The sequence below is a fragment of the Balearica regulorum genome, chromosome 5 (assembly GCF_011004875.1).
Source record: "Balearica regulorum gibbericeps isolate bBalReg1 chromosome 5, bBalReg1.pri, whole genome shotgun sequence".
Taxonomy (NCBI): domain Eukaryota; kingdom Metazoa; phylum Chordata; class Aves; order Gruiformes; family Gruidae; genus Balearica; species Balearica regulorum.
This window is the reverse complement of record NC_046188.1, coordinates 12,594,755-12,608,757: the sequence shown is the minus strand read 5'-3', so window position 1 is coordinate 12,608,757 and position 14,003 is coordinate 12,594,755. Positions and strand designations below refer to the sequence as shown.

General features: G+C 42.4%; 1 protein-coding gene and 1 non-coding gene across 6 annotated transcripts; both read left to right on the top strand.

Moving 5' to 3' along the window:
• The first annotated feature begins 209 nt into the window (after positions 1 to 209).
• On the top strand, positions 210 to 283 carry TRNAI-AAU (transfer RNA isoleucine (anticodon AAU)). The gene has a single exon. It is a non-coding gene; the product is annotated as a tRNA-Ile (tRNA).
• Positions 284 to 817: 534 nt separating this feature from the next.
• Positions 818 to 13,318, top strand: ZNF839 (zinc finger protein 839). 5 transcript variants are annotated; one of them, XM_075753523.1, is made up of 8 exons: positions 818 to 1,654; positions 2,565 to 3,497; positions 5,596 to 5,847; positions 6,600 to 6,692; positions 7,046 to 7,198; positions 8,894 to 9,034; positions 10,029 to 10,167; positions 11,938 to 13,318. In XM_075753523.1, the coding sequence occupies exons 1-8, from the start codon at positions 938 to 940 to the stop codon at positions 12,927 to 12,929; spliced, it is 3,420 nt and encodes a 1,139-aa protein (XP_075609638.1). In that variant the 5' UTR covers positions 818 to 937; the 3' UTR covers positions 12,930 to 13,318. The 5 variants fall into 5 exon arrangements, with proteins under 5 accessions (XP_075609638.1, XP_075609642.1, XP_075609637.1 ...); XM_075753527.1 differs by having other exon boundaries at positions 2,562 to 2,672; XM_075753522.1 differs by having other exon boundaries at positions 2,562 to 3,497.
• Positions 13,319 to 14,003: the final 685 nt, after the last annotated feature.

The following is a 14,003-nucleotide window of genomic DNA, read 5'->3' as shown; positions in this document are numbered from 1 at the left end:
GGTTGTTGCTGTGTCTCTGCGGGCGAGGCCAAGCGCTTTCTGGTTGAGCCGACCAGCTAACCGTGTCTTACCGCCTGTGCGGGGGGCGAGGAGGTCCCTCGCTGCGCCCGTCGCCTCTCCTGCGGCCGCGCTCCCCCCTCTCCGTGGGTCCAGGGGCGGCAGGGCCCGTGTGGCGTTCTCAAACCCCAGAAGGCGCCTTGTCGCCAGCCGGCCGGTTAGCTCAGTTGGTTAGAGCGTGGTGCTAATAACGCCAAGGTCGCGGGTTCGATCCCCGTACGGGCCAGAAAATTCTTTTTTTTTTCCCGCCGCTCCGGTCCCAGCTGAGCCGCGCACGTTACCGCTGCACAGGGACACAGCCGCGGGTGTACCGCAGCGCTCACCGTGCTCCATCGCGCTCCTGCGGCTGATGGATACCGGGCCGTCCCCGGCAAAGCGTGGATTCCTTTTTCTGCGAGGGCGGCTGCCGCGCCGGCCGGCCTGCAGCGTGCTCGGGTCACCCCTTGAGGCGCGTTTTCTTCCGTGAGGGTTTCACTTCGCGCGTGGCCCACGCTCGCTTGTCGCCTGCTTGCTGTTCTTATTCCCTGCGGGGGTGCGAAACCCCACCGAGTGAGTGTCACGGAGTGCGTACTTTGTTAAGAGACACTTAAGAGAGGGAAACTGAACTCGCGTTAGTTCCCCGCAGCCGGTTTTTATCACTCGTGGGTCCCATCTCCAACCCCACTCTGGGCCACGCGCTCCCGGCGCCGCACCCCCGAAGGTTTTTGCCCCCGCGAGGCCGCCGTCGGTGTCGGGCGGCCCCGCCCCAGGGGCGCGGCGGGCCGCTGCCGGGGGCGCCATTGGCCCGCGTGCCGCCGGTGCCCCTCGCTTCGCCCCGTGCCTCCGAGACCTCCCCGGGGGGGGGGGGTGATGCGGCTCCCGCCCGGTGACGCCTGCCAAGATGGCGGCTCCTGAGGAGGGGGGCACCGAGGCGCTGCCGCCCCCTCCTCCCGCTGAAGACGAGCCCCCCGGAGAGGCGGCCGTCTGCGGGGCTCCCCTCACCGTGGTGGCGGGCGCGGCCGCCCGGCCGGCGGCAGAGGAGGAGGCTGAGGGTGCGGTGGGGCCCGTCGACCCGCCGCCCCCCGCGGAGGGTCCGGAGCTGCTGGCGGTGACGGAGGAGCTGGCGCAGAGCTTGGTCGCCCTGGAAGCCGGCGCGGCGGCGGGCACCGTCCTCTACCTGCAGGCGGACGGGAGCCTGGTGGAGGGCGCGGGGCTGAGCGCCGAGGAGCAGCGGCGGCTGCTGGAGCAGCTGCTGGCCGCCGCTGAGAGCCCGGGGCCGGGCACGGCTGAGCCGTCGCCCCCGCCGCCTCGGCACGCCGCCACGCCGCTGGCCCCCGCGGAGCTCCTGCGGGTCATCGAGCAAGTGAGCAAGGCTCAGGAGCAGCAGAAGCCGCCGCCAGCCGCCCCGCTGGAGCCTTGCCCGGGGCCGCCGCCTTGCCGCGGCGGGGGGTGCCCGCCGCCCCGGGACGCTGGCCCGGTGCCGCCGCAGGCCTGCGGGGCCGCCCCGCCGCGGGCCAGCATCATGCACAACGCCGCCCAGCAGCTGCAGAGCGTGGCCCAGCAGGTCGCCCTGCAGCAGGGCAAATCCATGGCGGCCGCCCGGCTCCTCCCGCAGAAGGTAACCGAGGCGGGGGCTGGGAAGGGAGGGGGGGAGCCTGCGGCGCCCGTGTGGTGATGAAATCCACCGCCCAGGGCAGGTCTCGGGATTTTTTAAATTTTTTTTGCCTCCTCAGTCACACCTGCCCTTGGGTGTGGACTCGAGTCTTGCAGCTGAAAGACAGAACTTTCAACGTGGTTTAGAAAAATCCATGTTTGAAAGTAGATGCTAGCTGCTGTGGTCAGTATTTCGGTCTGACGACACGTGCAGCTAGAGCAGCTTGGAAAAGCTGTTTCATAGTGGTTAAGCGGTGATGCACTGGCAGACAATGCATGCACCTCTTACAGAAGCTGGCAGTGCCTGGGCTTTCAGCCCACGTTTTGGGTGCAGGGGTTGTCAAGTGATTGGTTCGAGCTGAGGCAGAAATTTGGATGAGGAGAAGAGACTACGGGGGAGATGAACAGTTAACACATATCTCCTCTTAATCGTTGTCACAAAGTTAGGGTTTTTTTTGAACTGGGCACTTAATACAGTATGTCCTGGGTCTGGTATTTGGCCTGTGTCATTTAGCAGACTGTAGTTCTCCTGTGTTTGGTTTGTTGAAGGTTATGAATCTGCCTAGGTGATGACATTGACTTTGCTATTCCCGAACAGGCCTGCTAGCAGGAAACAAAGCTCTGACACGGCCTAAGAGCAAACTTTACACATTTTAGTTGAACAGCAGTCACATCAGTAAATGTGCAGGAAAGCCCGTAGCTTGAAGGAAGGGAATCTGTGCTTTGATGCGTTAAAACGGAAAACTAATGATGTGCACTTGTTTCCCCCAGCTTTGCTTTAAGGGTGGGTGTGTATCATCTTGATAAGTATTGTTTTTATTTATAAATACTGCATTTGTGTAACCTCAACTCTTCCTTTTTTTCCACAAAAGCAGCTGGAAGCCATTTGTGTCCAAGTTCAGCCAGGACAGATGAAGGAAACTGAAAGGCCAATGCCATCGTTGGCACCGATCCAGTCCAAAACTATAACGCTGAGTCAGTCAGTTGGTAGAAATTCTAACATACCAGGACTTGGCATTATTAATCCCCAGATAATTAGGATACAGCCTGTTACAGGAACTGAGCAGCAGCAGCAGCTATTCCTGCATAGTTCTTCCGAGTCTCCAATTCAGTTGCTTATGCAGAGACCTTTGCCGTCTCATGGATCAGTGTCTGTGAACAAGATTCCCACATCTAAGATGCTAAATGGACAGAAAGCTACACGTGCCACAGTATCGCCTGCAAGGTCTCCAAATATTACTATGGTCGCAGCCAGTTCAGCAAATACTCTGATACCATGCCTTGAAAAAAACCAAAAAGATGACAAGTTAAAAAAATCCTTGAAAGTGAAAACTCGTTCTGGACGGATTTCACGCCCCCCAAAATACAAAGCTAAAGATTATAAATTCATTAAAATGGAGGATTTGGCTGATGGTCATCAGTCTGATTCAGATGACTATTCTGAGCTGAGTATAGAAGATGAAGAAGAAGGAAAGGTGAAGGGAAAGGATGCATTATTCAGTTCTTCAAATTATAATCTGAAACCCAAAATGTTTAAATGTCAGACTTGTGAAAAATCTTATATAGGAAAAGGAGGATTAGCGAGACATTATAAACTTAACCCAGGCCATGGACAGCTGGAGTCTTCACCTCAAAAAGTACCTTTAAATAAGCTTAATGGAAGTATGTTTCTGGATAACACCTGTAGAGTAAGAGAGGAAACGATGAGTCCAGCACTGGATTTGGATTCAATTGCTGTCACTTTAAATAACAAAAATGCACTAGCTACCAATCTGGAAGAAGCTGTTGATTCAAAGGCTGGAGAACAGGTAAAGTATGTTACTCAGAAAAGTTCTCAGTTCTGTATAAAGTAGAATGGCAGTTTTGTAGCCACATACTGTACTCATTCATCTGAGTTCCTGTTGACAACAGTGTAAGTATTGTTGGAAAGGCTGAAGGTAGGGATTTAAACATGTGTCAGTTCAGTAGGGCATGTCATTAGGGAAATGTAGAAGTCTTGTACTGCTCAGAAATATCCACCGATATACTAAATTAAATTTCCCATTGAAGTGCTTTAAAAATCAAATTATTGTCTCTTGCAATGTTGCGGGAATAGTATTCTTGCACAGGCATATAAAACAAAATGTTCACTGAGTGTTCATTTGGTACTACAGTTTTTGGCTTGAAAAAACCTTGTCTGTGTAAATAGCATTCTTCTCTGCATTCGGATAAGAATACTGCGTTGTTCAGTTACGGCCTTTAGCATGACAGACAGCAAGACATCATCTGCTCAATCAATTCCTGTTACTGAAATAGAGATTTTCCTGCAGTGACACTTGTTTAGAATCCAACAGTGGACCACAGCTTTTCCTAGAGCAGGTTTTGAAAGTGTGGCTTAGCTACCTCTGCTAACCAAACCCTTTGGTGAAATGTGAGTCTCTGGATTGGAAGCTACTTTAGCAGCAGCTATTTTTCTGTGAAGTTTTAAGCTGGTCACTTCAAAGTAAAGTTTCTCTTTTAATATTAAAATGACTCTAACATCTTGCAGCAAGTGCTGATACAGCTGCTGTCTAGGAAAAAATACTCATTTAGATGTAGCAGTGTCACATTTATTACTTTTATTTATAAATATGAAGTTGTTTTCAGAAATGTGAAAATTTACAGCTTAAGATGCCAATGCAGCATCCCCCGTCCTCTATACTCTTCTGTCATCTGTGGAAAAAGAGAATTGCAGAATACTGAAGTCTGCTCTCTGTATTGTTATGTAGTTGTTACTTCCCTGTACAGCATTTCTTTTACCCAGGATGGTGGGAATTTTAGAAAAATTTCAGTTTTATACATAATGCTACTACTGACTGTTAGATTGCTATTGTACCTGCTACTTTTAACTAGCAAATACAGATTCTACAAATTTGCACTTTAATTTGTTACAGTTTTTGGTCAGGTAAATACTTTCCAGAAAGAATAGCAAGATTATTAAAACTGGTACATTGATACAGACAGGAAGGCAATCAAGATCCCCACATTCAACCTAGTCTTATCTTGTATTTAGAACTAATTTAGTAATTCAATCCCTGAATAGAACTGACATAAATTTGCCCTTTTTGGAGCTTTACTAGTCACTAGAATTAGCAGGGAGCTACTGAACGTTGGGATGAAAATGTGCAGATTATGAAAAGAAGCCTGATATACCTCAGTACTATTGTAGACTCCTCTCAAAAAATACTAGGACATTCTTAGAAATTCTAGCCCAGAAGGGAAGACAAGACATGTTCAGTAAGAAATCACTGCTTTGATCGGTAAAAAAAAAAAAAAATTGCACTGAAATCACAACGATAACATAACAATAGAAAATGTAGTTTGAGTTGCCGTGTGGTCTTATAACAGAAACTACTTCTTAGCTGTGCTCCTAGGGAAGAGTAAGGATTTTGAAATGTGGAAACTGGGCAATATATTTTGATTTTTAGTTACTGGACTTGTTACTGCTCATGGCTGTTTAGAAGTTTGTCTTTCATATAAAGTCTTTGTGCTTTGACATAGGCACAGTGAAACTCAAATTTTTCTTTGGGTTATTATTTTTACAACCTCTTTATTTGAAGAGGACATATTTTACTTTAAAAATACTAAACATATTTAACTGACAGAAAACAGCTCTTCAATCATAGTTTGTATTTTGTATGACATTTTGTGGATCAGAAATCCACAGCTTTGCAAATTATGGCATATATGTGCTGCAGAAGCAGCAGTCTTACTAATGTGTTGGATTTAGTCCACAACTTTGTTTGCAGTTATACTTGTATCCAGCTTTGCATTTATTTAATACACTATTTATTGTTTGCATAGATGAAGAACTTAATTATAAAATTGTCTTCCTCAAAACACCGTTTAAAGTGGCCAATAAATACTTTTCTCTTTCTTTTAATTAAGACTCGTAAGTCTGCAGAAAGCAGACATATGTTGGCAGAACAACAAAATGAAACCAGTTCAGGACACCGGGGACCCATCACACCAAAAGGACCTGGAAGACCCAGACGACCAAAGAGACGTGGTCGACCACGGATGGGTGGAAGATCTAGGTGTTCTGGAAGGCTTAGCAGACCTGGTCAGTCCCCTTCAAAGTCACTTAGTAGTGTGTCAGCAGAGCACAATGTATTCAGAAGAAAAGCTAGGTTAAAAGAGGTATGGTTCTCTTCTGCAATTACTTCACAAGTATCTTCCCCCTGTCCTCCATTTTTTTTTTTGATCACTTACTTTCAAGGAATCATTTTCAAAAAGATTTAAAAAAAAAATCTCTTTTTTTTAAACATTCTTGTGTACTGACAAGATGAAAGCCTAAGATGTCTTCTAAGAAGAAAACATTAAGTTGTCTATTAAGGAAAAAATACTTCTAGCAGAACACTGGACAAAGGGAAAATGGGAACTCAGCCTGGAGAGGGATTTTTGACATGTAGATATCCTCTCACTATTCTTTTTCTGGAGAAGAAAAGTTACTAGCTACTATTATGTATCTCCTCCAACACAGTAAAAAGAAATAAATCCAACTGACGTTGGGCAACATTGAAAAGAAAACACAAAGAAGCTCTTGGGGGAGGACAAAATGGGGATTAAAATGCGTGCAACTAACACAATATTCTGGTTTTTTTTTGCCTGTGTTTTGTGGAAGATCCTTTATGGCTCTAAATTGACTGATGTTGCTCTTTCTATGAATTACTAATATTTGTGGGACTGAGTTTTGTCTGTATATGGGTAGTAATTGTTTTGAGGTTTTCTAATTTATTTCCTCTTTTGGTGTATTTTGCATCTTTTCTCAAAGCTTCTTAAACATACAGTATATATTTCAAAAAAGGTAGTGATGTTTTCTGTTCTGAATGTGGGATGCATAACCTCTGTAGGCTACTTTGCTCTAATAAACTCATTCTGGCCTTTGACAGCTAATACAACAGTGTGATAATGAAGACTTAATGGAGCTGGCTCTCCCACGCCTTACAAAGCTTGTTACAGTATATGAATTTCTATTGATGAAGGTGAGTTGTTTTTTTCTTTTATGTTAAAATGTTGAATTATTTTAGGGACACTTCCATTAGTATACATCAAAAAGATTCCTTTAGAGATGTATCTGAATTTCCTAAGTTAGAATTGCTTGGAATGTAGATGTTTTATACGTCACTTCAGTCCTACACAAGCAAAACTCTGGCAGGTCTTTTGATGGAGAGCCTTGCTTTTTGCTGCCTGGTTCAGTGGCATTTTTGAATATTCCATAATCTTTTGACTTAAATGTTTCTATTTTAAAATGTTGGAGAACACAAACTGACAGATTTCATCTGTTAAAAATATAGGGAGGGGGAAACAAACCCTTTTTTTCCCCTCTTATTTCTAGGTTGAAAAAGGGTATCCAGCCAAAGCTTACTTCCCAGATGTGTATAGGGAATTCGAAGACTTGCATAATATGGTAAAGAAAATGGCTTATGATCACCTCAGTAATTCTGATTTGCTGAGTTGCCAGCAGCCTGTTGAAATAAAAGATGCTAAGGTAATAAAGCACTCTATTTGGAACTGTGATTTTTTTTTTCGGTTGGTTCGTTGGTTTTGTTTATTTTAGATGCTTTGCATTTCTATTTTTCTCTGATAAGCTTTGTCATCCTAGTGAAGTTATTTGAAGAAAAAATGTTTTTTCATGAGCAAAAATAGACATTATTCTCAAAAGTCCAACAACTAACTGAAGAGAAAAAGAAATCCATAAAATAACTACCATTCTAGTTTATGGCAGTAGATACAACTAGAAATATTAAAAAAAATATTCTAGCAGCACTGTTAATCTGTCTTGCATAGCTGGGGTAGTATGAAGCTGCATGTTACTGCAAGGTGTATTTAGCATTAACTGCTAATAAAAGATCATCTTGATGTTTGATTCGGAAGGAGGGGTCTATATTTAAAATGAGTGGCCTTGATTTAAAGGAGTAAGTGGTTTCATTGCAAAATGAGGACAAACTGAATGCATCTATGTAGTTCACAGTTATACTAACAAATATGAAAGGCAGCGAATACATTAATAAAACTGCAAACTGTTATTTCAGTGACTCTTCAAATTCATTGTTTATGCAGCTGTGTCTAGAAAGACAATGTAGGTTTGGTTTTCTGTTTTTCTTTTGTTTTTTTTAAATGTGGATCTCTTTATCCTTATGGATCCTCATTGATTTATGTTCCCCTTGCTTAGAATAAAGCAGGCCTTTATACATAACATCTTTGCGGTTTCCCTTCTGTGTTCCCAGTAGTAAAAACACTATTTTGTATACTACCTCCACCAAAATTTCTAAATGATGTACTATAAGCACTGAACTCACAACTACTATGAGAGGGGAGCATACTGGAGAACTTAGAGTAGGGATGGTGGAGATAAGATTTTGGTTCTTATAATAATCCTGGTTTAAAAAATGAAGTCCTGTATGGACTGTTAGCAGTGGTTAATATTTTTCAGAATAAATCATGATGTTCACTGTATGTACTAAAAAAACTTTATAGAATTACTGTGTGCTCATCAGGCTGTTTTGTAATTAACACTGGTGTTTCCCTTTGGAGAAATGAAGTTACACCAAATAAAGGGATGCTGTTGATACTGGCAGTCCCAAAATGGAACTTCTTTCTTGCTTCTCTTCAGTGATAATGTGCATTCTTAATATAGAATTGTGCTCTTTAAAAAAAAAAAACAACAAAAAAACCCCCACAACAACCCACCCACAACCCAAAACAAAACCCCAGAACAAACAAAACCAACTGAGCCTGGAGAAGCTGTATAATAGCACACCTACATAAGGATGACACAGAAGAATGCAATGGTGGGGAGGGGGCGATCCTTAACTACTATGAGATACTCTGAAACAGGAAGACTTAAATGTTTTTTAAATAATGGAGAGCCTCAGCAGTGTTCTTTATTAAACATTGCTCTTAGTAACTGTCTCTGAATTCTATATATAACCGTTGTACTCCTAATTCTTTTGCGTTTGCCTGCTAATATTCACCTTCAAATGAAGGTCGTGTTCTATTAATATGGAGGCTAGTGGAAAACATGGGAGTCTAAATACTTCATTGAGCTGTGGTGATTGATTATTAGACTAGACCCTGTGTAGTTCTAGTTCATTTTTAAGAAAATGAATCAGTATTTCAGCACTTATGTATTCAGATTGGAGAGGCTAACTTTTACTTTTTTTTCTTATAACTGTTTTTAAAGGTTGCTGAATCACTAGGAATTACAGAAATACTCACTGGAGAACGAAAGACGCAAGGTGTAGACTCTTGTTCACAACGTATAATTAAAATGGTTAGTGAGCAAGTGCCTGTGGAGATACTGGGACAAAAACGGTTAGCTGAGGTACGGAATACCTTTGTGAAAATTAAAAATGAAACTAAGACAAATGAAAACTTGTTAAAACAGATAATTATTCCTTACAAAATCTAAACAGTATTATCTGACTCATGTTAAATTAAGGCTTTCATGGTGTTTGGAGTTTGGAAACACTTAAAGGTGGACTCTCTACTATGGTATCATAGCATGCTAAAGATACACTTTGGGAAGATACTTGGTAGCATTCAGGACAGAATCTTAAAAGCTTCCAGGTAATCTCATGATAGAAGGAAGAATTTTGTTGCACCAGTAAATGGGGGCCCTACAGTGAGAAGGATACTCAGATTCTAGTAACTTGTTTTGGAGTAAATAGGCTAACTTACAGCAGGCTGTGACAGAGGAGCAGTTGCTCTGCTAATTGGTGGTTGGTAGAGGTGTGTGAAAAGAGATCCTTTCTTTCTGACTAGTCAGTTGAACTGATTTAGTCTGTTGACAGCTGTAGCAGGGAACAGTGTTTCCTCTTCTTGAAAGTCACATCTCTATGGTCTGTCCCTTAACTGTTCTACTTTTTGTTTAATCCAGAGTAGTTTCTGGTGGTGGATAAATAAGACTGGTGGTTTTCCATTTTTCTACCTGCAGTTTAAATTTAAAGAGCTGATCAGTCTTTCTTCATTAACCGAACAATGCTGGGCAGGCTGTTCACAGCCCTTTACTGAAGTTGGAGAGATAGCATATAGCAGGTTTCATGTCCTACAGCTAATCACAAAGGCTCAGAGAGAAGCTTTGAGGTTGAAGCAAAGACAGATTGTTTCAACCAAATATCAAAAGTAATCAGTGGCATTTTGGCGAAGTGTGAGGGCTGTGTTTAACTCCTTACTTTTTAGGAAGACCTTTAGTGTAAAATCCTGTTTTCAAGGAGGGTATCAGTTCACTGCCATGAAGTGCCCAGTTAGTTTGTGATCTTTTCCAGTATTGTCAGCTGTTACGGTGGCAGTCAGTTAATTATCTCTTGTATTGACAGAGCTCAGGGGAGGAACTGTTGCCATCAGCCAAAAGGACCAAGTTAGAAGACTTAACGGAGAATGTGAATAATGCTTATGCCAGTCAAGATGAAGTGAAAGAAAAGAGTGGGAATTTGTGTACACTGTTTGAAAAAGATGGTAACCTCTTCAGATTTTCCAATTCTGTTCTGTTCATGGAGGAGCTGAACAAATCTCTTTGTTCTTCAAGCTACTGTGGTTTTTATCTTAAGGTTTTATTTCTTAACTTGCTTCCCAGGTCCTTCAAAAGCAGCTATTTAACTGGAAAGGCTTTGGGGGGGTGGGGGAGAAGTTACACATGATGCAGACACAGCAGTAGCTCAGTTCTGAATGCATGATAATCCAGTTACTGATGCTGCTGCAGTACTAGGAGAATAGGACTGTCCTCTACTGCGTACTTCCTGAATGCTTCATGTCGCCCCTATCTCTTACAGTGGAGATGGTGGTGCACAACCTTTGGGTCAGCAGTGGGAGAGCAGAGGAAGAGGAAGCAGTGTGCATGTCCTTCCTCTTTGCCCCAGCAGGCTGCAATAGCAGAAATCATCAGAGCTTTGTGAATCCTGGGGAGGGGGAGAGCTGGTGCTGGCCCTGTAACCCAGGGGAGATGCGGGACCTGAAGATTGGAATTGAGGCACCATTCTGCTCTGTACTCTTTGGGTGGTTGCCTTTCTTTTTATCCATTCTTTGTCTTTATTCCCCCTGCCCCTCAGATTAGCAGGGTAATCGTGGATTAGACAGGAAAGCGAGATGGGTCTCCACCTGTAATCTCCCAAAACGCCACTGTCTTTTACGTGAAAGTGTTGAAGTAATTCAGAGGTGTTATGATCACTGTTGTGAGAGATTCCAGCCCTTATCCATCTCTAGTGAGATGTCTCTAGCAGTACTGTCCTCTTGCTGTGTAAAATTTGGTTTTGGTGCTGCTGTAAGCAACTTTGCTTTTGCCCTTTGCGTGTCTTTCTGTCAGTGGTTGTGTTTTTCTTTTTCCGCTTCATTTATTTTTCTTTCTCTGAAAGACTCTCTGCATGACCATGCTTATTTCTTGTTGTATTATGATTTTTCTTCTGGGCTATGAGTTTTTTAAATTTTGTTTCACTTGCACCTGCTAGTAGGGCTTTTGTTAGTCTACAGTACAAAAAGTTAAAAATGGTCCTGTCTGCAGTGTTAGCCCTCCTCTGTTGTGCACCAATGTCTTTCATAACAAAAACCACCCCAACCTACTTGGTCTTTTTGATCTTTAATAATAAAAACTGACAGCTCATGCTACTGCAGCTTAGTAGTTATTGGGTTTTTGACCTGGCTCTTGGTCCAGGTCAAATAACTGGTTAAACATACTACATTTCTAGTGGTTTTTGGCTTTTCCATCACAGGACAAAAGTTCTCCTGGGGCTGTTAGCATAGCTAATTAGATATGTAGTAACTTCATGACACATCTGAGTCCAGGATGAGCTTGATTATCAACAGAAATTTTATTAAGTTTAAATGCTTCTGTCAGTTTACTAATGGTAGTGGAGATGAGCAGCTGACAACTTTGTGCCTGGTATGTTATTTCTCTTTTAATGTGGCTGGCTGTATGCCAGATGGAAAAAATTGAGTTTGACTTTCAGCCCAGGTTGTTTTCAGGATTAACAGAAAAATGCTGCTTCTAATGTAAGGTCCCTTGATATGGAAATAAGGAATTTTTGGATAGTGAAATATTATTGACTATTTTTATACTGGCTTTCTCATTGGGAACTGCTCTGAAACTCTCGTAAGGTGTTTCAGGATTGCTAATGTGGGGAAGAAAGCAGGGAATAGTCTAGCTTTTCCTCCAAAATTATTGCTGAGAAATATTTTTTTTGGACATGCAATGTTAGATTGCCCAACAAAAGGAGATTTCTCTCACCTTTTCAGGTTTTAATCCATTAAACGGAGAAATCCTGCTTTCAGAAGATAGGCATATCACCTGCGGCACAACTGGAAGTACATTACTGACAGCAGAGGAACATAATTCATTTGCTGATTCAGGAGTTAGAATCAATGCTGAAAATTCAGGTACCTTCTCCCAGACTGTGAAAATGAGGATAGAGTATTCCCAACCTGTGAACATACAGGGACCAGATATGGCAGGCAACACATCTCTGCTACATACTGAAGTTGTATTGCCTGTTGAAGCAGATGGCTCACCTGAATTAGTTCAAGCACACTTTGTGAGTGAGAATTCAGCAGGTGGACTGTCAGCTCCTAAACTTTGTGACTCTGTGTTGGAGAATGCAGTGGGCAGTCACAGTACTGACTTACCGACGAGTGAAGAAAATGGTCACAATGAAAAATACCAGAAACTGCAAGAAGAAAACCGTAATTTTGCAGTTAAAGAACATTCTGAACAACTTCATAATGCTGATATGACTGATGAGATGCAGGAACTTGAAAAGGTTTTTGCCACAAACATTGTGCCAATAAACTACCCACACAGTGCTCAGACTGAGTCGCGCCAGAACCCTGTCCAGGAATCCTCCCTGTCTGCTCACGTGAACCATGAAAACTCTTTTAAAGACGTGAATGCGTTTTCTTGCGGGATGGAGGAACAACATGAGTTGGAGAATACAGTTACTGTAGATGAAACTGTAGCCTTTGAGATTACTGATGAGAGCCATGACTTTTTGTCTCAGGGACATGAACAGATTTTTATTCAGACTTCAGGTGGGCTTATCCTGTCTCATCCAGATACAGCTGTTTTGTCTCAGGCAGAAGGCATCGTTATTGTAACCGATTCCAATGGTACTACAATGCACATTCGCACACCTGAGGGGATACCTTTGGAAACTGTGGAAGCACTACTGGCAATGGAAGCAGATGGCCAAAGTGAAGATATTTTGCTCTCGCAAAGTGAATTGGAGCCATAAATTAGAAAACTGTATATGCTTTCTTCTGGAAAAGACTGACTCTATAAAATGTATATTTTTCTAATGTGAATACTGAAATAATTGAAATTTAACTTATTTGTAAACTGTTTCTATGCCCTGTACTTTTTATAACTTATGTTTATATAAATCTAGCAGCGTTGCAACCAAAAATTCTAGAATTAACATCATTCTGTTTGCTTTATATGTTGGGGGTGGGTGGAAAGTGGAAATCTGTCAACCCTAAAACTGTTGCACTATTCCCTTTTGTTACATAATTCCTTTTCTCTCTAGCCATCTAAAAATACAGTAAGTTGTACTGCTGTTCAGCAGTGATGTGCTGTGTACTGGCAAGATGTATTATGGGTAAAATAAAAACTGCATTGAAAATGCCCATTTTCTGTGTCATTGAGATTACAAAACACTTTGTTATTGCACTTTCTTAAAGCTAGCTTGAATATTCATTAGCATCTAGACTTGATGTGCATAAATCTGCCTGGAAAAAATGGGCAGTTTTAAATATAATCCACACTTGTGCATTCTGGGAACAATGTGACAACCTAGCTGATCCTTACTTAAATAAGCATCTACTGAGTTAGAGACAAAAATAGCCTCAAATAAGACCTGGTTTGTACTGAACTGTTGGAAATGTATTTAAGTATGCTCATCTGGTGTTCAGCCACACCTTTAAAAATTGCTGTTAGTTAGACAGAAATGGGAAGGTGCATAAGTAGTGATATGATTCTTCCTTAATGAGATACCAAATTCTTTTTTTACTTTAGTCTGTGACAGTCTATTTTTGTTAACTTGTTATACTTTCTTCTTTCAGATGATGCATCCTTTATCAGTTCTAAGCTTTTGACCTTCCTAGTAACTCCACACTGCCCTGTACTATTTAATCATAAGAAAAAGATATCCTTGTCTATAATTCCTGTTTCTCTATGCAGACAGAAAACTTTATCTACGTATCTACTGCTATTTTGTATTTTCGTCATACTTTCAGTGTGTTGGTTGGATGATAAGATTTTTTTTTTGGAGACCACCTAGCAGTTTCTCATCCAAGGCACTGTCTTCTTT

Bases quoted from the DNA above. Each gene is read 5' to 3' on its own strand.
- ZNF839 (XM_075753522.1), top strand. From the start codon at position 938: ATGGCGGCTCCTGAGGAGGGGGGCACCGAGGCGCTGCCGCCCCCTCCT. The intron at 3,498-5,595 runs GTAAAGTATGTT...CTTTTAATTAAG, and splicing joins ATTCAAAGGCTGGAGAACAG to ACTCGTAAGTCTGCAGAAAG. The intron at 9,035-10,028 runs GTACGGAATACC...TTGTATTGACAG, and splicing joins GACAAAAACGGTTAGCTGAG to AGCTCAGGGGAGGAACTGTT.